This window comes from Platichthys flesus, chromosome 20, assembly GCF_949316205.1.
Source record: "Platichthys flesus chromosome 20, fPlaFle2.1, whole genome shotgun sequence".
Classification (NCBI taxonomy): domain Eukaryota; kingdom Metazoa; phylum Chordata; class Actinopteri; order Pleuronectiformes; family Pleuronectidae; genus Platichthys; species Platichthys flesus.
Window position 1 is genome coordinate 5,481,924 of NC_084964.1, and position 20,504 is coordinate 5,502,427.

At 40.1% G+C, this 20,504-nt stretch overlaps 2 protein-coding genes across 7 annotated transcripts in view; one reads left to right on the forward strand and one right to left on the reverse strand.

Annotated features, from left to right (window-relative positions):
* Positions 1-7,666: 7,666 nt before the first annotated feature.
* dhrs7cb (dehydrogenase/reductase (SDR family) member 7Cb) lies at positions 7,667-16,554 on the reverse strand. Of its 2 annotated transcripts, XM_062414152.1 has the most exons (8): positions 16,413-16,554; positions 14,659-14,815; positions 13,301-13,413; positions 11,135-11,345; positions 10,960-11,052; positions 10,218-10,373; positions 9,931-9,995; positions 7,667-7,847 (listed from the first exon to the last, which is right to left on the reverse strand). In XM_062414152.1, exons 2-8 carry the CDS (start codon positions 14,810-14,812, stop codon positions 7,704-7,706), a joined length of 936 nt encoding a protein of 311 aa, XP_062270136.1. In that variant the 5' UTR covers positions 14,813-14,815; positions 16,413-16,554; the 3' UTR covers positions 7,667-7,703. The 2 variants fall into 2 exon arrangements, with proteins under 2 accessions (XP_062270136.1, XP_062270137.1); XM_062414153.1 differs by having other exon boundaries at positions 7,667-9,995.
* A 1,151-nt stretch (positions 16,555-17,705) lies between these two features.
* Positions 17,706-20,504, forward strand: part of mprip (myosin phosphatase Rho interacting protein) — a 40,144-nt gene continuing 37,345 nt past the window's right edge. For 4 of the 5 annotated variants that reach the window (XR_009924804.1, XM_062414123.1, XM_062414125.1 and 1 more), the window contains exon 1: positions 17,706-18,650. Coding sequence is in view for 4 of the 5 variants with exons in the window: in XM_062414123.1 (XP_062270107.1) it covers positions 18,528-18,650 (123 nt within the window). In the remaining variant the exon portion in view is untranslated. The remainder of the gene's footprint in view (positions 18,651-20,504) is intronic. The other variant, XM_062414126.1, reaches the window with a different exon arrangement.

Genomic DNA, 20,504 nt, shown 5'->3' on the forward strand with positions numbered 1-20,504 from the left:
AAATGAAGGTTGCAATAATGAGGACAACAAACAATGATCCTTTTAACTATTTTCGTTGTTGTTAAGTGTCCCCAATTCCACACTGCACCACATGACGCCTCATTATAAAGTGAAATATAACATAATCCTATTTTCTAAAAGGGTTAAAAATGAAGGACAGCTTTTTACATAAATCTTTTACTTGTGGTTCCTGTGTGTGTGTGTGTGTGTGTTTGTGTGTGTGTGTGTGTGTGTGTGTGTTCCCCTGTGAATGCCAGCTCTAGGGGGAGTGTATTCCCACTGAGACAGAGGTTGACTGAGCTGTGACATATGCTGCTCCCACCTAATGGACACGGACAGTGAGATGCTGCTCTTGTGTTCACAATAAACAGACTCACAAACACACACACACATACAAAGTGTAATCAGTGGGGGACCATTTAAACACTCTGTCTATAAAGAATCACTTTTAATCAATGACAGAAGGTTTCTGGGGTCAGCTGACTTTATTGCTAGTTAACTGCAGGTAAAATGGGAGAGATTAACTGTACCTAATACAATGACACTCAACTTGTACTATTATCCAGTTTCTCATTGTTGCACTATCCACAAATTGCTTAACATTTGTGGTAGTAAATACAGTACTTCTAAATATAGGAATTCTGATTAAACCAATCATTAACTCTTCATCGACAATTGACTTGTTTTATTGTGTTGCACTTTCGTCTTTTAGTTTTTTGGGGGGTAAAATAATCCTGGCTGGGACCCAAACATTTCTGTTGGTGATTTCAATTCCTATGAGCGGATCCAAAGGCCCCTCAAGCTCCTTTCAGAGTATCACTGCATTATTTTGGAGGGCTTGCAGGATTTTGGGAGAAGTGTGGCTAAATGAAAACTGTGTGTGAACTCAAGCATTAAAAAAAGATTCCTGTCTCCAAAGCAGCTTTGCCTCAGAGAAATGTTTGCATAGCTAAAGTCCCAACCTGCCAATATTTGCTCTCTTCTCCGTTGAGAAAAAGAGTAAACAAAGTCATGAATAAAGTAAATGAAAGATATTTTTCATATACATAAAAACAAAGTTATCTTATTGTAGACACAGTGTTGTCGTACGTTTTCTGTATGATTTTCTATGAAAGTGGTCAAGATCTTAAGGGATATCTTAGCTACTCAAAACCGGCCCTGCCATTATCTACATACTCTAATACTCCCACAGAGACCAGGGCAGTTTGCCATTATTTCAGCTGAGCAGAGGAGATCACAGCCTGCAGTTCCTCCATTGATCCCCGAGTCCCCTGAGTCCAGCACAGCTTCTACCAGCGTCCCTGAGGTGACTGCTATGGCCCTTCCTCCTTCAGGACTGATAACAATCCTGAATACATCAAATGGAAATAGGCTGATGCATCACATTTTAAATATATGCTACCCCATATGAAACCAAAACACAGTAAAATGCTTGTTTGTTAAATTGCTTATTTGTTAAATTGCTTATGTGTTAAATTGCTTATGCCCTATGGCTGTCAGTGGGGGTTGGACAGTGCGCCTTAAGTCTGCGTATCCAGTTAACAATGTTTTATTCTACATCCTTAGATAAGCTTCAGCAGCAATCATCAACAATGGGTTAAAATTGCTGCAAAGTCATTTCAAAGATTACATTTTTTTATTTCAGCAAATCTGAGACATTCAAAGACATTCACGGGAGACGCTGGTGCTGATCTCTGTCGTGGCAACAACATTCATAGACTCACTTCTTCCTTGGTTCATTTGTTTTGTCCCTGCAATGCTTTTATATTGAGCTGAACTACATATCTTTCATTTTGAAAAGTTGTGAACTTGAACCTAGAAAATGTGTGGGTTGAACTCTGAAATAGCTGAAAAATAAGTAAATCATTCAAACTTGCATCAAAGTCACATACATACACACTCATAAGGATTAAGAATTTTCACTTTCATTTTATGAAAAGCATTGACCACAAAATCTTAATTGAAGATAAACCGGGTAGGATGCACACAAAGTTTTCTAACTTCATTCTTCACCATATAGGCCAAAAAAGCTCTGCACACAATGTCCAGAACACAAACAATAATTATTTCTGAAGTTAAGCATAACCAGCAACCATAAGGCAGTAGTGACATTAAGTAACGCTGGAAAAAAATAAACCTCTGTAAACACTAAACAGGGTTAGATGTTTTTTGTAGAGGTCTTTAGAAGCACTGCTCAATGGGAAGTCTGAGAAAATGCCATTTGAAACCTATTTAGAGATTCTCTCAAGCCATGAAGAAACCCGCTGAATACCAGCTTGGTGAATGGGAGCACATGCACACAGCAGAGGCCACGTTCTGTGCTCCATTATACGGTCGGGTCCAAGCAACTCTTAACAAAGATTACCCAACAGCCCACTTGGCCTTCATTCACAAATCCAAACAACCCATCCCGCCTGCAGCACAACTCCAGCCAGCCAATCAAAGGGCAGAGTTCCCTCAGCATAAACACAACGGTTACCAGCCGCTCTTTTCATAACCAGTGATCCAGGACCTGTTAGCGTCCATGTAAAAGACACACACACACACACAAACGCACACACACACAAAGACAACAGACTGGAGCTGTAAGCGTGTAGATAAAGAAACATGCTGTCAGTCCTGTGCAACAGAACAAAAGTCTTCTTAACAGGCAATTAGGATTCCTTCTTCTGTCCTTGTCTATATCCATGCATGCCCTCCTCTTTCTCCCATATCACTCCCTCCGTTCCATCCATAAACTCCTCTGCACCTCCTAAACTCTCTAATCTGTTTACACTGTCAGTTTTCACTGGCTGTGCCCACCTATACTATACTTGCGTCCTTTTCAGTTCGACGGGTGTAGTCTTTCTGTTTGAATGGAGAAAATGAATGAAGTGGTTCATTTTGTTAATTTCCCAACCACAGCAATATCATTATGGTTTTACTACCAGTACAGTAATCTGCAAGCTACAACTTCTTCCACTTCTTTTTCTTCTTCTATTGTTTAATGCTGTCTCAACTTCTCTGCTTTGCATTGGTTGCATTGGTCTGAAAGTCAGAACTATTGAAAACAAAAATGTTTTCGCACTGAAAACAAACCTAAACACGATTCAGTTTGATCTGGATCAGGATCTTTTGAAAAAATGTCTGTTGGTCTGGCACCTTTCACACCTGCTATTTTTGTTGCGACTCAAATCCGAAGGTCCTGCCCAAATGATGTAGCTGTGAAATCACCCTTAATCTTTCCCCTGTGTGTTTTTAAACCTTCACGTTGAGGCCTGAGTGGAGCACCCATTCAGAGAGCCTACAGGGTGACTAGCAGCTAGTTAGCATGGCTAGCCTTGTTAGCATATCCAGACAAATTCCGCTTGGGTGCACTGTTGAACGTTCTGTACATTTTCATAGTTGTGTTTCATCATTTTGTGCTTTGGAAGCACCCTCTTGTTCTAACGATGTTATGATTTTATGCAGCACATTTTAAAATCAATATTTAACAAAAATACATGTACAAATATAAAAACAGTGACTGAGAGTAAAGCAGTTCGAAAATGTGTGACTGCGCATCACATATGTAAATTGAAGTGAGCATGTGTGTGTGCATTAATTTGTCCTGTCTTCAAACACAGCTTAAGGTTATCCAGGCCATCCAGAGGATGTGATCCTTTGGAGGAGATATCCATGCTGGAGGACACATTCAAGCTTCTTCTTTATTGTGAAGCAAAGAACTGAGAGGCACGTTCCTCGTGAGAGAAAAATCCAATCAAATCCTGTGAAAAGCTTCTGGCTCTCCTGAATCCTTGCTGGGTCATGATATGGTGGCCTGAGGAGACCAAGAAGGTGAGGAGCTGAGCCGGGGTCAAGGCTTTGACTGCAGGCTTCAGAAATCCCTGCTCGCTCGGTGCCCCTTCTGTTTCATTAGAAACCCCCTCCTCCCATTATGACCCCCCTCTAATTTAGATGAGGAGCAGAGAGGGGGGGTGGGGGGGGACGTGTGTGTGTGTGTTTGTGTGTGTTTGAGTTTTATTCGCTTGTGTGTGTTTTCCACCTCCCGGCCAAGCAGGATTCTGGTGATGCAACTCCTTTTCTCCTCATCTAAAATAGCGGCAGACCTAGTGACCCCACTCTAATTGCACCGTGTCAATATTGTTGCATTAAGATTCCCATAGCTCTCATATAATATGCACAAAGTGGGATGGCTCGTCAGAACTCAATACACTGGAGCTTAGCAACTTGGTCAGGGCTCATAAACCCTGATATCATGTTGCAGACTGTCACAGTTTGTATTATTCTGCAATTCAGTTGAAAGCTGTGAACATGCAATGTGTCGGAAGTAATTTCTTCCTCCCTTTCTCTGCTTTTTATTTTACTGCTCTTGAGTTTGGTCATTATTTCTATTTAAACATATATTAAATGCAGCCATAAATAATATGAGATAAAGAGCAGTCTGTTGAACAAAATTAAAAGCTTTTAATTTACTCTGTTTATTTTATGATCACATCAAGATATGTGATGAAGTTTGTACAGACAAAATAAACCACGTTGACCGCATGCTCAACCCATGACATTATATATTTTCATACAGGCTATTTCTAATCACATATCCCATATTCACAGGATACTGGATCCTTTATGAAAAAACATAGCATCGGTCCCTGTGAGAAACTGTAAGTTTACATCCCCTCCTTTCCAAAAGGAGGCACAAAGTGATGAAGCGGTAAATACCCTGCTCCTTCTTATAAATGGAGGTCATCAGGAAGCCTTTTTCCTCTTTGTTTCCACATACTGGATTGAGTGTAAATTGGTGTCTGCCATTTGTCTTTTGAATAACCCTATTATAAAAATTGGCTAATTATTATTTGAAATACTTGTGCTATGTGGATGTGCAAATATTTATGGTTTAAAGGCAGAATAGATATTTTAAAGTGTTTCTGTGAGAATCATGGCAATCAACATTTGCAAGTAAACCTTCATTTCCTGGTGGTTCGTGTCTCCAGTCATGATTATAAAGCCGAAATTGTCCCTGGTTCTTTCTTTGTCTTTGTCTATGGATTTAAATAATACTTTCCTTGTGTGCAATCGAAAGCAAGACATGGTTATTTACAAGGGTAGCAATGAAGCCCCACACATCAGCCCAGCGCCTGACATTGAACATTGACTTACCACCCGATACATTGACCGATAATAACAGACAATCCATACGGTGACTCGAACTTTATTAACACCTCCAGTTAGTCCCAGTCCGATCAATAAGGACTGTGACACACTGAAGCTTCAACAAAGAGCTGATACTAATGGTCGGAATCAAACTCCCAAAAAGAACCGATAAACTCTGCCATTATCAGAATAATCCAAATCTAATTCAGTGCAAAGGCTAGGGATTCCCGCTTTTGTTTCATTTGCACAGAAAGGATTTCACCAACTGTATAATGCCTATTCCCTGTAGTTTGCACTGGTTTAAATCTCTCTCCAACATCCGCTCGTAACATAATTATATGTGTGGTCCCTCTTGATTTGAGGGTCATGAGAAACATTATAATGCTTTTCTGTGCGATAGAAAGAAAATTAAGGGATTAAATATTCGAAGTCTCTCATTTGTGACAGCGCAGTCTTATCCGTGCGGTGACTGTTGTGTGCCTGTGAGAAAGTGCAGGGATATGAGAAGCAGTGCACCATGGGATTTATGGGAGATTAAGGCAAACTTTCTCTTTAAGATTAAATATGTATGTAATCTTTAAACCAAACAAGACCGAGGGATTAGGAAGACTTCTACGACTAAAAAAGAATCCCCTCCCAAGATGACATGTGATGCTAAGATTATGCCTTAAAAGCGTAGTTTAATCCTGTACAGTGTTCTGAGGCGGACAGGTCCACATACATTCAGCGTTTGTAGTTCATGCAGTTTCAATTGGCTCTTTGTTCAGCATGCCATATTTGAGTGAATCATTTTGTGTTTTTTGATCAATCTACTAATTCCACAAAAGTCTCTCTGTGTGTCTGTATGTGGAACCCATATCTCACAAGTTATGTGTATTGTGTGTTGTGACCATTACAGAAATAACTAACATATTATGAATGAAAAATAACAGCAGATCAGTGAAGTATTCAAACTTAGATATAAGCCACACGTGCTGTTCCATTTTATGAAAAGCATTTACTAAAAGATCTTCATTTCAGGTAAACCAGGCACAATAGATTGTTTAAAAAAAGCTATATCCAATATTTACAATCTTTTAAATTACATATTACAAAGGGTGAATGACTCAATAAATAACAGTATCACACTGACATTAAATATAAATGAACAAATATGCACAGAGAGCAAATCACCCATTTTCCTGTTTTGTGTGCGACCCCTGACACAGCCTGAACCAGCCATTAATTCTACTTGTGCCTCAGGCCGACCGTGTTTACATGGCCAATGTATTAACTAATCACTGAATAAATAGATTACACACAAAATGTTGAAAGAAGATAGAATTGCGTTTGTTTTTATAGATATTTTTGTTGTTGCTCTTTTCAATTTTATATGTTATTGGATTTAATAAAAGACTGCACCAGGATTGTGCTGAGTCATACGTTTTCTGACAGCTTTCAATAAGAGTCATTTTAGGACACTTATTTTTTCCTACTTTAAAGTTACACAATGGGCCAGTGTATACACTGTATAAGAAGAACACAACCATCCAGGGAAATGACAGATGGACAAAAAGTGCGTACATTACTGTAATACTCATTGGAGCCATGACATAATCCATCAACCTATATATTAAAATAAGAGCCAGTCCCTCTGGTGTTGTGTGTGAAAGCTTAGGGAATCATTACCATGGCCTCTGCATAACCTCCATAAGTCAGGTTAGTGTCAATAACCTGGGCTTTAAAAATTGATAAGGGTGAGCACCTCGCTCATGGAAAGAACTTTCCTGAGCGGCAGGCGTCCCTGTGAGGGGATTCTCATCATGCCTCGCATTCAAGGATGCATCGCTCTGAAAATGGCTTCAGGACAGTCATCTCCCCATCGTCCGGGCCTTATCAACATATTGCTCACCCAGACAGATGATTGAGAGAAACTATTAGGCGTAGATCATTCACAGACATTACTGAACACCTCCACGCATCTCTGCTTGATTTACCTTTAAGCAGAACTACATCTGACAATTTCATGGCTGGTAAGATACAACATGCTGATCGTGGAATCTCGGCGAGATCTCCTTAAACAATTATTCATGTGGAAGTTAACCTCCATCCTACGCGCTGAAACATACATGATCTGGCAGATCTGGGTGACATATGTAAATCTGTCCGATCAAAATGCCAATTTGGAGCGTCCAGCTGAGTGCGCCGAAGAAATCCTTCCAGTTTGACATGTGGAAATGTCACAGAGCTGCATTTATTCATGTGAACATTAGAGGCACATGCATTCCTGTCCAGAGGCCCCGGAGACAAAAGATGTTGAACTCCCCAGAGGAGAGTGACCTGGAGGACAGACTCACGCATACCAGCTGGACTTGACGGCCGTGTTCTCACACACCCACCCACACACACACACACACACACACACACACACACACACACACACACACACACACACAAACACACACACACACACACATACACACATACACAAACAATGCTTGGACCAGCCAATGAATTTATTTCTCGTTTACATAACAGTCGTCACAAAAAGCACTCCTGTCACAGAGCTGGTCTGGATTAGACTTTATTTTTCATACAATGCGCCAAATGTGTTGTTTGATACACGGTTCGTTCACCCACTCGGATACACTGTGCATCATGTTCAGAGCATTGATCCCACCAGAGTAATCCTCACAAGATAATACCAGGCAGGCAGAGGCTCCTGCCCTCCAGCCCTGAAGTGATGAGAGCAATAAATCTATGAGTGACATGGAACTGGATGGATTGCATCTGTGTAAACATCAAAGCTCAGGGAATGGGCAGCATTTGTAGTGGTGAAAGGAACTGTTTCAAGAAAGAATTGCTTAGCTATAGATGAATATATACCAAGTATATGAATATGAATATGTCTATAATTGCTATAAATAAATATAATTGCACATTTTTCAAAGAAAATCAATCTTCATCATCACACATTTATTTTTCACTAATTAGAAGAGTGAAATCATATTTTAACAAATACCGGGACATTTTGCAACACATAAACAGATCAGTGAGAAAAAATTCATCAGCATCATAAACCAGTCATTAATAGCTATATAGTGCTGCCATCTAGAGGGTAAATAGAGAGCTACACTCTGGTCTGCACTGACACGTGAAATTAATCCTATTAGACCCTCTGCTGTGGCTGGTGTTAAAATTCAAAATCAACCTCTATTTTTCCTTTTAACAGTTTCTTTTTCATATCAGTGTGATAAAAAATACTTGAGTAATTCCAAATTTTAGATAAGTCTGAATACTTACATGATGTTTGGCACTTTCATTTATAACAATATATCTTAATTTATGATGTCAGAAATTCACCGGTCTAATTTTATTTTACGTGTACATTCAATGGTGGACTATTTTATGAACCCTGAAACGCGTTTTTCAAAACAATCAACTCAAATTTTAACTATACGTAATATAATGTATCAATATTTAAAAATGTTAATTAAATAATTCAGTGGTGGTTTAACTTATTCAATACCTCCATGAATTAGCACACAATAGAAATCCTCAAGTATAGTACAACACTTACAATCAGATCCTGTTCTCTTCTTTTACAATAAATGAGCTTCATCACAGGCATCATTACAGGTTCCCATTAATTTAATCAGTAACTTTACATTGACTCTCATTAAATACACTAAAGAGCGGCAGAAATAACATCAATCAATTAGGTTGTGTAGTTCCATTACATTTGTTGCTGTTTGAACAAACACTCAAGTGTTTCTGTTTTCATAAGGTACACGGTTGTAATCCAATGGAGCACAAAACAGCAGTCATGAATTCACCCTCTATGGCCTTTATTTTATTTTTGATGAATTTTTGTTAAAGTATACATTTCAGTTAACATTTAAAGACATTAGAGATATACAGTAGGTAGTTTTAGGCCATGCTGTGGGGAATACCAAAACAAGAATATTGTACTTTAATTCATCAGGTGGACAGAAACATCACTCCAAATGAATGCGCAAGCTACACACTCATAGTGAGGTTGTGTGAATTGTTGTGCAGTGTTTAATCATCGAAATTCTACGAACTGCTGTTTTCTTTAACCTTGAATGGGACCTTTAAATCGGGAGCAGGGCCTCTCTATGGAGGCCGCCATGTTTGTTTACAAGACCCAGACGAGACATACTAGACATCTTATGTGTTTTTAGGACAACTGAACAAGGCTGCCACACGTTCGCTGTCACATTTGTAAGGGGAGGGTGAGGTGAGGGGAATTCAGATGCAATACGCAGCTTCACCACTAGATATCACTAAGTTCTACACACTGAGCCTTTAATAGGCAACTGTTTGCTAATATGCTCATCAGTGTTGTGAGTTTTTTTTATACAAAATTACTTAGTAAACAGGTTTAAGGCCCCAGTCATTTGGCTTATCATGCTTTAGTGGCCATTATTTAGTATTGACAAATATATATTCAGCTATTAATTGAATTGCAATAAACAAATTGAATCTGGAGTCTTCAGTCCCAGAGAGAATAGCATCCCAGGGCAGCTGCCTACTTTGCCCTGTTAGTCGTCCAGCTTAGTGTCAACTACATGCTATAACACATCTACAATTTCCAAAAAACAACTCATGCTTCGTTCCACATCTCTGATTCCATTTATCCTTTCAGGCTCTCTCCTGAATCTACCCATCCAACACAGAGTCCTTCACTCCAGACGCCAGCACAGCAAAGAGGAAAGGGGGAAAAAGGGAGCGGAGGTAGAGGGCCACCCTGGGGATGGGGTGGGCCAGCACAACCTCCTTCCTCTTTCTGTTTACCGTTTGCATAACCTCATTGGCCAGGACTGATGGGCGCAAACCATGGGTCATCTGTCTAGCAATAACTGTGGAGGAGCAGATAGATTTAGATGTTATAGATTTCATAATACAAAAAAGGAGCATTCCAAACATTTAAACAAGATTGTGCAGCCATTTCCTTTGCACAACAAGCAATCTGCTCATCATCAGCTAAGAAACTTTCACCTCTATTCATATTTAATCATCAAAAACACAATAGTAACGACTTATATCATGACCTATTCAGTAACGTCAGCTGATTTACTCACATGCTGCCAGGGCGTTTCGCTTGGGGGCCGGTTCCCCCACAGGGTCGGAGGCGTTGATAAAGGTATGACTTATGGTGCTGACAATTATGCCATACTCCTCCACTTCAGCCCGCAGGCAGTCAAAGAAGGCCTGTGCAGCATGCTTAGATGCGGCATCTGACAAAGACACACACATAGTCATTATGTGCGCAAACACAAAAGAGGTGGGACTTGGTTGTAAAGCAGCCACATTCCAAACATTGCAGAGGACATTATACTTTGTCTAATGGTTTTTTTCTCAAAACACTGAAACACAATACTGTCGGTTACATCATACTGTGAGAACACATCACCATATCTGAAACATTGGTGAGTTGGTATATATATATATATATATATATATATATATATATATATATATATATATATCACATCTGGTTTTCACATAAGCCATAACTGGTTTTTACACACCCCACACATATTTCTAACATTTCATTCATGTATTTTGTATTTATTTTGTTGAAATAAACTAAACTAAATAGTTGTTTTGATCACTACTTTTGAAAAATAAATAGAAATAGAATATGGATTGTTACCATGAAGTCACTTCTTCTGCTAAAGCACAGTTTTAGCAGCTATACCTACGTCTACATTGCATTCCATAAGGGAAGAGTTTCAAATATGGATGTTTTCATTATTCAGGAGAATCCACATCCTAAATATGCTAGAGACAAGCTCTAAGAAACTTTTGGTGACGACTCACATGAACTTCTGAATGGGATGGCCAGTCTGCCTTGGATGCTATTCACCAGCAAAATGTGCCCCGATCGTCTGGAGATCATTGTTGGAAGAACACCTGCCACATTATGACATGAGAGAGCAGTCAAAACAGAACAGAAGGTATAGTCGTAGTCTGATCCCGGGAATGCTCAGCTCACCTTTGGCCAGAGTGCTGGGGCCAAAATAATTGATGTCCATGATGTTTCTGTCCATTTCCAGGGAGGTGCTCTGTACGGGGGCCTTCAGCTTCACGCTGCTGTTACAGACCAGCACGTCCAGACAGCCGTAACACTCCAACACCTCGGCCACCACATCCTCAATGCTGTCCATGTCACTAAAGTCCAAGATCACCAGTTTGGGGGCAAACGTCTTGAGCGACACAAGACTGTATTAGTTTAATATGTGTGGTGTGGACAATCTGGGCTGTTCAAAAAACATCAATTCGACTACAGCAGTGTGTCATTACAACTCTAACAAAAACATGTGCACAGTTTTCACAAACTTAATTATTATAAATTCAAGTTCACATTATGATGATATTCAAAATGTGGACACTAAATAAGCCAGCAGGTGATTAGCTTAACTTAACCCAACAATTGACTAAGAACTTCTAATTTGCCTTCTCTCGGAATAACTGTTCTTCTTGGTTTCCTCCGATGTTAAATTTGGGATCTTAAAGCGAAGGAGCGGCAGTCCATGCATCAACAAATCCTTGCAATGTGTGTTCCCTATGGAGACGCCAATCACAATTGGTTTTTGATCCAGCAACTAACCCCCTGAACATGAGCGGAGCAAGGTTTGAGAGAGCCAGGCCGATTATATCTAATGAGTATGTACTGTATGTAGCCGTAATGTTACCTGTAAATGGCAAGTGGTCTGTATTTAAATAGCACTTTCAAGTCTGAACACTTGAAGTGCTTGACAGTACTTTTTGTTTTGATTTTTGGGTGTATGCCAAATGGGGCCTCATCTGCCATTAAACCCAAAGAAGAAGAGCAAGGTTAATGGAATATGACAAAGTTAAATACTAATTTAGTTGCTTATGGTCTTTTTCTCTGTACAACAAATCTCTTTGCTATTAATATCTTGCAGACGAGTTAGATTAATTTTATGTGTTCTTGCCCTGGAACGTGGCTGCAACAATAGAATTATAAACTATGGGTGGAAATGCACATTAATCAGGACTAGTCAAGACTAACGGATTAGATAATAGCATATGTTTTACTTGTTTGATTAGTAATAAGGCAATTGTGTCTTAATCACAAATATGTTTTTTCCAGATGAAAAACTAAATGTAAAACTAGATATGTGTACAATTTTGATAACCTGTAGATTAACATGCCTGAGGTTAATCTTTGCCCTCTTTTTTCCTGTAATCTCTCAAATAAAGTATTTCTAAATAAAAGATATTGAATCAATAAGATTTGTAAGTATAATATATTCAGTATTCAAGAGCAGTATTCAAGTGTAATATTTTTGTAGCGTAAACCAAAACAAAAACCATCTAGCACATGTTTCATATTTTTTTTTATCCTGTTTGTTTTTTTAATTGACCACTAAGATGTCTCTTACATCTGCAACCTGTGCTCACTGCTGGTGGCCTCTGGCGTTCAGCTATATCTGGCACAATAACTGTATTGTGCATTGTCTCTAAATAAATCTGTTAAATGATCACCTGGAAACAGCAAAGGTACGTGACCTCCAGTTAATGATGATCACAGGAAAAACACCCCCGAAGGTAAAGAAAAAATCAATGTGATTTGTGTAAATGATTGCAGAATATAATTAGGAGCGAGTCCACATCCATACAAACTGGATGACATTGTTATCTACTGTAGGAGCGTGTGCTTTTCTCAGATAGTCACATCTGCTGTGTCCTGTATGCAGAAGAGTCAGAGAGGACAGTGTTTTGTCAGCGAGGATATCCTGCTATTGTGCTGCCTAGAGGAGGAAGTGCTGATGTTGGAGGAGGCAACAGAGCATCGGGGGTTATGATGAATACATTCTCTTGCTTAAAGTTTAAACCTACCACATAATGTCTGTATCATGTTTTTGTTCTTAATGGCTATTTGAAAGAGTTTTGGGGATATGGCTATTTCCGCCTTTGTAAAAACAGTTTCTGAACTGTGCAGCTTTCAGTGTGTGTTAGAAGATCTGACATTTACTTATTGAAAGATTTTTTTCCCTGCATGGTGATTTGCCAAAAATATGATTTACCACCATAAGACTAATGGTTTTAGTTGGAAAGGTTTTTCCAGAGTCCGTCGTGTTTATGATGAATCGAATGCTGGCAGTCGCTGTTTTGATTGATTGGATTTTCTCACCTCTCTTGGGTCAGCGTCAGTAGTTAGAGAATCAAACAGAGACTCCAGTTTATCCCAGCTCATCCCACACAGGACAAGTCTGGCGCCGGCTTTATGGAAGAGCTGGGCACACTCTGAACAGACAGAATAAAAACAGAAAGGAAAATATTTATGTGCAACGACAGCTTCTTCGCTATTAACAGAGGGGCTGGTCTGTAGATTTTTCCAAACATAGCGAGTTTAACTACTTCCAAGTTTCCATGGGAAGAACCATTCCCCCAAATATCAAACAGATACTTATAAAATGAAGCTCCCCCCTACAAGAGACAATTCTCTAAGATTAGCATACAGACTAAAAGCTTTTGGAAACATCTGGACTGGCTTTGACCAAAGTCTATGTTCCATACAGCATCTCTGAAACAGCAGTTGATCAATTTGGCCTAGGAAATCCTGACATTTAGAGAGCAGGGCAGCCAATCATTTATACTAATATTACCTGGCTTAGTAAGACAGGATCAAATACCCCAATTTAATCATTACGACAAATGTAACACAAAACTCAAGCACAGAAAAAGATATATTTTTTAGTAATCTGATTTATTTTTATTTGAGTAAGTAAATCTGCACTCTACCTATTCCAAATCATAAATAAATGTCCTTATATAATTTGGGACATGTAAACAAAGTTTGATATTAACTTAATGTGTACAGATTTGGTTCTGTCAATTGTCTGTCAAATGAATTGTCAATCATCTAAAAAAGCTGGATGTGGGACTGATCAATTCGACGAACAATAAATTGATTTATGAATACTCTAATTCTAGTTGAAGACTCAATCAAATAATTTTCGGGGCATATTGTTATTTTTCACATTTCCTGATTTGTTTGTTTACGTTTTCCAGCGATAGAGGGGCCTACCTTTCTTTAGCATAAAGACTAGGGAGGAAACAGCTAGCCTGTCAGTCTCCGCAGCAAAAATGAACGACTACCCTGAAACAGCAGCTCTAAAATATCACAAATATATTTTATATTAATTAGTAACAATTTACATTTGGACTGAGCTAGCCTCTACTGTATGTCTTTATTGCAACAACCTATTTTCCTTGGATTCATATTATGGTATCATCTTCTCTTCTAGCAAAGTTTTTTCAAGTCTAAAACATGTTAAATCAAAATGCTCTTAGAATTCTTAATCTTGTTTGTGGTCTTTTGATTCCGGTCATCACTTTTATACAATAATCACTAAATGGCACAGATTCATATCAGAATCTCCACCTCAGTCAAGTTTGGTGAAATATCATGGAATCTCCTGTACAGATAATTCTGCTGACAGACAGAAAGCCATGTTAGGTATTGTAAACACATGTCGGATCATTTACCGGTCCCCACCCCGGACACAGCATCCGTGATCACCACCACTTTGTTTCGCACTAAGGACTTGGACATGTAGTGCGTGACCTCATTGTAGATGTAGTACACCCCGGCTGCCACGATGATCAGCAAGGGCAACACCATCACAAAGGGCAGGGCCATGTTCTGTAGAGACAACAGAGAGCAAAGAATCAGTATGGGGAACAGCAACATACCTACTGACCTGCATTAGTGGAGCCAGCGGTCTGTGCTGACAGGACAGCTCAGATCAGGTTCTAGGTCTCCCTAAGCTGTGGCTCAGTGGTGTAAACTAATACAGTGACAGCAACAAAAACTATGTGGACTGAAGGCAAATCCAGAACTCATCTCAGGTACTTGAATGTATCTATAAATCCTTTGTACTTACTATTGAATAAATCCAGGACAATCAATGGGTGGTGGTGGACTTTAACAGGATTGACCTAAAACATGTGAGAGTCCTTAATGTTGTGTGGATATCAGCATTATCTGTCAGAAGCAATCATGTGTGTAAGAAAGTACCTTCCTGAGAGGACGCCTCAGGCTATGAAACAACACAGTTACCTGTACAATGTCCCTCTACCTGTTCACACAAGAGACAAATCAGATAAACATTTATGTGGTGAACTTTCAACCTCTGGACTGACCGATTTTGTGTCTTAAAGTCACGGTTTGACATCTTGTGGAATATGCTCATGTAATTTGTCCCCAAGTGTTAGATGAGATGATTGATAACGTGCACTCTTACATTTGCACAGTAAATACAAAGCATAGCTTAAGATAGCTTAGTAAAGGTTGGCCAGCAAAAACAGATAGTCCAGCTGATAGTGTCCAAAGGTGCTTTTTCACACACAATTGTGTTTCTCCAATCAAATGGAATAGGACCTGTTTATTTGTGAGCTTTAACACCTTGGAATAATCTTGGACAGAGCCAAGCGTCTTTAATGCTTACAGTTGTTGTACAATGCTAAGTTACTACTTCCTTTTTCATGCTATATGTTTACTCAAGAAGAGGATTGTTTTCCTCTGGGTGTTTGTGTTTCCAATACGTTGATATATACATAGACAATGTATTTCTGTTTCTGGCTGTTTAACCTTCATGATTGTGTCTAATAGGCTTGTCAGCCTTCACAAGAGTGTCGACCCCAGCAACAATGACCATTGTCCATTATGTATATGTATGTGTGTGTGTGTGTGTGTGTGTGTGTGTGTCGGCTTAAAACAAGGGTAAAGCCAGTAAGTGCATATTAAAAGATACTTGCAGGCCACCATATAGAAAAATACCTGTATGATCATTGACTGTGGCAAACACTAGATTTATGTTGTTAACGTCCAAACGGTATGAATTTGTACCATGTACCACTTTACTTACCATGTAAAGTGAGTTTGAGGAGAGCTAAATATGTTTTGGCCATTCGCCGCCACAGGATGCCTTGCACTGCGTCACCTCCAGGATATTGTCATAGGATACCCCAAGGGGGTCAAATGGGGGAGGCTCATATTTATAAGCAATCGGTGACCCTACTTGTCCTACTTTACTTGAGAATCCCCATTGAGATAGCTCTCTATTCCACATTAAAACTTATATTTGTTATGACACATGGGGCCCAACCCACCAAGCTTAGGCCTGTGTTTGGACTGACATGATCGGATTGCAGCGAGTTAGTCAACTTGTACTTGCGAGATCTATAGCAGCCACACAGACACACACATCGGTAATCTGGGTTATTCTTGGTTCACTTACGGCACCGACAAGGAGCTAATCCTTCAGCAGGACTGGCTTTTGTTCTCTTTGGCTTTAGTGAGGTAACAGGGGCTCTTCACCTCCCTCTATGTCCCTCGTCCATACATGCAGCTCTCTTCCTCTGTCTGTCAGTGTGTCTGACCTGCTGGTGTCCACTGGAACTTGTTGCTTTTAATAGCCTCTGCTTGGGTCAGACATTTATACACTCATATGTGATGAATAGCATCTGAGTGCTAAATTGCCAGCATAAATGGATGGAGGATACATCTATATATAGTTTATTTTTCTTAAAACATATGATTAATCAATAGATTATTGTTGTATAGATGTATAAACATGCCAATATTACTCCAGCAAAACCAACTGCAGCTCTTCACATATTAATACAACAGTATATGATTTATTAATAAGTATGATAAACTTTTATTATTTCCCTTTTACTCTCTGACACTTTACTCCTGCTCGACCAGCCAGAATGCGCAAATGGCATTATCAATTATAGACAATGACGCAGCTTATACCCCAATTTAACAGAATGAAATTCAAAATTCACTTATACCGATGTAGTAGTTTAAATGCAATTTTTTTTTCGTAATGAAAGTTATTGTGGTGTGTTTTACTTTGCCCTCTGTATTTTAGGGAAGTAAAATCAGAATGATTTCTGACTTCTTCAAACATTTAGGTGTTAAATATCTAAACATCTATATCAATATAATATCTAATATAAAATGAGTACTTCTGCAAATTCTTGTTTTTTAATCAGTTATTTTGAGAATTTATTTTAAAGTGAGTTTCATTACACCTTTTATTTTCTGAAACTTGAACAACTCAGTCATACTCATATAATATACTTAATAACTTGTGAACATATTACTCATATCAAGAACACACAATAGATATGGTATCGCATATATTGGAAAAACTAGAAAATGTATTATTAATATCATTTAGATCTTTAAACATATTTTAGTCAAGACATTTAACTCAAAAAGGATCATTTATCGTTCATATACATCAATTCCAACACTTAATAAATGTATTCATTACTTTTGAATCATCATTATCAATCAAACGGATCTCTCCTCTCTCTCTCTCTCTTTATATACAAATGTATACACTCAAACTGATTAATAATGATAATAATAACAGCAAACGATATCAAATTCAGACATGTGTCTTTAACATGTATAAAACAGCTCAGTAACTGTGCTCTGCCTGTGGGTGGCGACAGTGAGCAGTTATCGCGAGAAGCCAGTGGAATTCCAGGATCTGGTGAGATCTGTGTCCGCCTCCCTCGCTCCGATGGGAGAGAAGAAAATAAACCTACCGCTGCTAACCAGGCTAGTTATGGAACCAGACCCTAAACACTGCCTGTGCCGACCTTAAGTGGAGCAGAGTGGCCCTCCCTGCACGCAGCGACTCTCTTTGGGGAGAATAGCCCGGGGACCGCTGGGGATTTTTCGGACGGTTTCTCCTCATTGTGTTGGAGTCAAGTTGTAGACGCCTGCCAGGAGACGCTTTCATTAGCTAGCTAGCCGAGCTAACCGTAGCTTAGCAAAGGAGCAGCGGGTGAACTTCGCATGGACCGAGCGCTGCGGACGGGAGAATAGCCTGCCGTCCCACCGCCAGGTTTCTGTCGGCTCCGGTGCTTCACATGGGAGTCTGTCGCTGCTCCATGGACACTACCGCCCCGGGGCGCGAAGGCGACCACTGTGTGCAAATGTTGTTTTTGGGGCTGACGCCATCACGTTATTGATCTGGAAAGCTAACAGGATATTAGCCAGCTTTCTCGCCTCTCCGCTTTGTGGTCGCAGGCCACGGACTGAGAAGCATTCATCCCTGGCTGAGTGATGAGGAGGCTGGCTTGATGGCAGCTAATCATTTAACGGGAAGCAGCAATTCGATACAACTAAACGGACAAAAGGAGGGTTTGCTTTGAACGTAGTCTCCGAGCACCGCTGCCCCACTTTGGTATTTTTCTGTTAGAACTTGAAATGCACCGCAGGGCTGGAGCTTATTCGAAGTTGGGATAAAAGAGACGCACAGGAACACGTCGGGATTACAGCTCCACCTCCAGAGAAACTGCTGCCGAGAAGGGGAGCCGAAGTTTGTATAATGTCTACCGCAAAAGAAAACCCCTGTAGGAAGTTCCAGGCGAACTTCTTCAACAAGAGTAAATGTCAGAACTGCTTCAAGCCTCGAGAGCTGCATCTGCTGACGGACCAGGATCTGACCCAGGTGAGCAAACAAACCATGACTAACATTACGTCTTTGAATCCTCTCTAGGTTTCTTACGGAGTGTACAAGTGTACACTGGCAACAGGACTGACTGTAACACAAACAAGTCCATAATATATACTTGGACCACTCCTGAAGATTACTAACATTAAGATCAGTGTCTTTAGTAGCTCAGGGTCGTCTTTAAAAATAAATATATTGCTTCAGCAAAACTTATGAACGTGTAAATGCTCACTGGCTGGCAGATCTGTGACCAGCTGCCTGACTGACATTAGCCTCACTTCTATTTTATAGCTACGATATCAGACTTTTACAGCACAGTTACCGCCTCCCTAATCGAAAAGATATCAAAGTTGAGTTGTAAAGACCAGCAGCATATCCCTTAGATAATTACTTTTTAAGCACTTGTTGAGCAACAGTGTAATTACAGCTATGAAGGAGTGAAAGTGGGGTGTGTTTATTTTGGCTGGAACACAACACAACACAACCTGTCTACATCCATGTGAATGTGAAAGCGGATTCCTGTGGATTTCCTCTACCTACAGTGATCACATTCGCTTGCCAGCTTGGTCCCTGTGATGGATTGTGCAACCGTCAGCTGTTGTTTATCTGCAGTTGTTTGTTTTTTTGCTGTGTACTACTGGGAGTTGGGGGGCATATGGGAACCTGACTGGAGAGCAGCATAGATGAGCGGAGATGAGGAATAAAAGTGCGGCTCAGCTGTGGGGATCATGTCAGAGGCATGTCTGTCTGAGTCACTCTTTTCTCTCTCTCAGATCTCTAGTTTAGACTCTGTTGTATCCGGTAATTGATCCCAGACGATGAGGCCCAGATGCGCCCTTGTACATGGCTTAAGAGCCAAACAGCAACGTCAGCATCCTCTTCTCATCTGGGAGTGTGCGGGGGCACACGCTGGGCTTGCTTTTTATTCATGTGCGTATCACTTGCTGCCTTGAGTTTATGGCAGGTTAACCCTTCAGATGCAAGACTCCTGAGTCAGGATAGAGAGCTTATGGTTACATCACTTCCTCTAATCTCCCTGTGACCCGGCGAAAACTCTCTCACACAGCCCGAGTGACGACAGCCAGAACCAGAGAGGCTTACTGTACTGGCCTTTGAGAGCGATTCGCCATCAGTCCTCGCTCATCACTGTTGTTCCAGTCGCCCACAGGCTTTTGAAAACGCCTGCAGTCTGTCAGCTATCCAAACAGTTAGCAGGGAGCTCAGTTGCACAAGCAGGTTTTGTGAGGATTCTGGACAGCCCTTAAACTGGTTCGGACTACTCACCAGTCCATTGCGTGTCTAACTCTGTGTGTAATACCACATAAACGGTGTTAAACTTCTGAGCCCTGACCCACAGTCGAGGTAAAGCTTTGTAAAATGTCCCAAGTGTTCAGAAACTGATGCAGGCCGACTAAGAGGAGATAAACCCCCTAACCCAGTAAAAATAAAGCTCTATAATGCTGTTAAAACACTATGAATAGGTTATTTACCTTAATGAATTTGAGCCTTAAATTCAATGAAGGTTATTCAGAACTTAAAAGGAGTTTGAGAATGCAACTTTGGAACAAATAGCCCACATGGAAAAGTTATGCAAAAGGAACAGAGCTGAATGTCAGACAGACAGTATCCAATATAAACAATCTCTTTGTTCAACGCTGCCAGTATAAAAGGTGGGGGGGCTGCTGCTGGAGCCTGGGGAAAATCTTTTATTTCAGTCAATGTGGTCCAAAAGGAGTTTTCATTTCCCCCACGAGTTCCAGCATCGGCGTCACGGTTTCACCCATGAATTGTTCGTCCCCAGAGAGTTAAGATTTTCGTCTAGGCCCGGCTCTCCCTCCCTGCTGGAGAAGA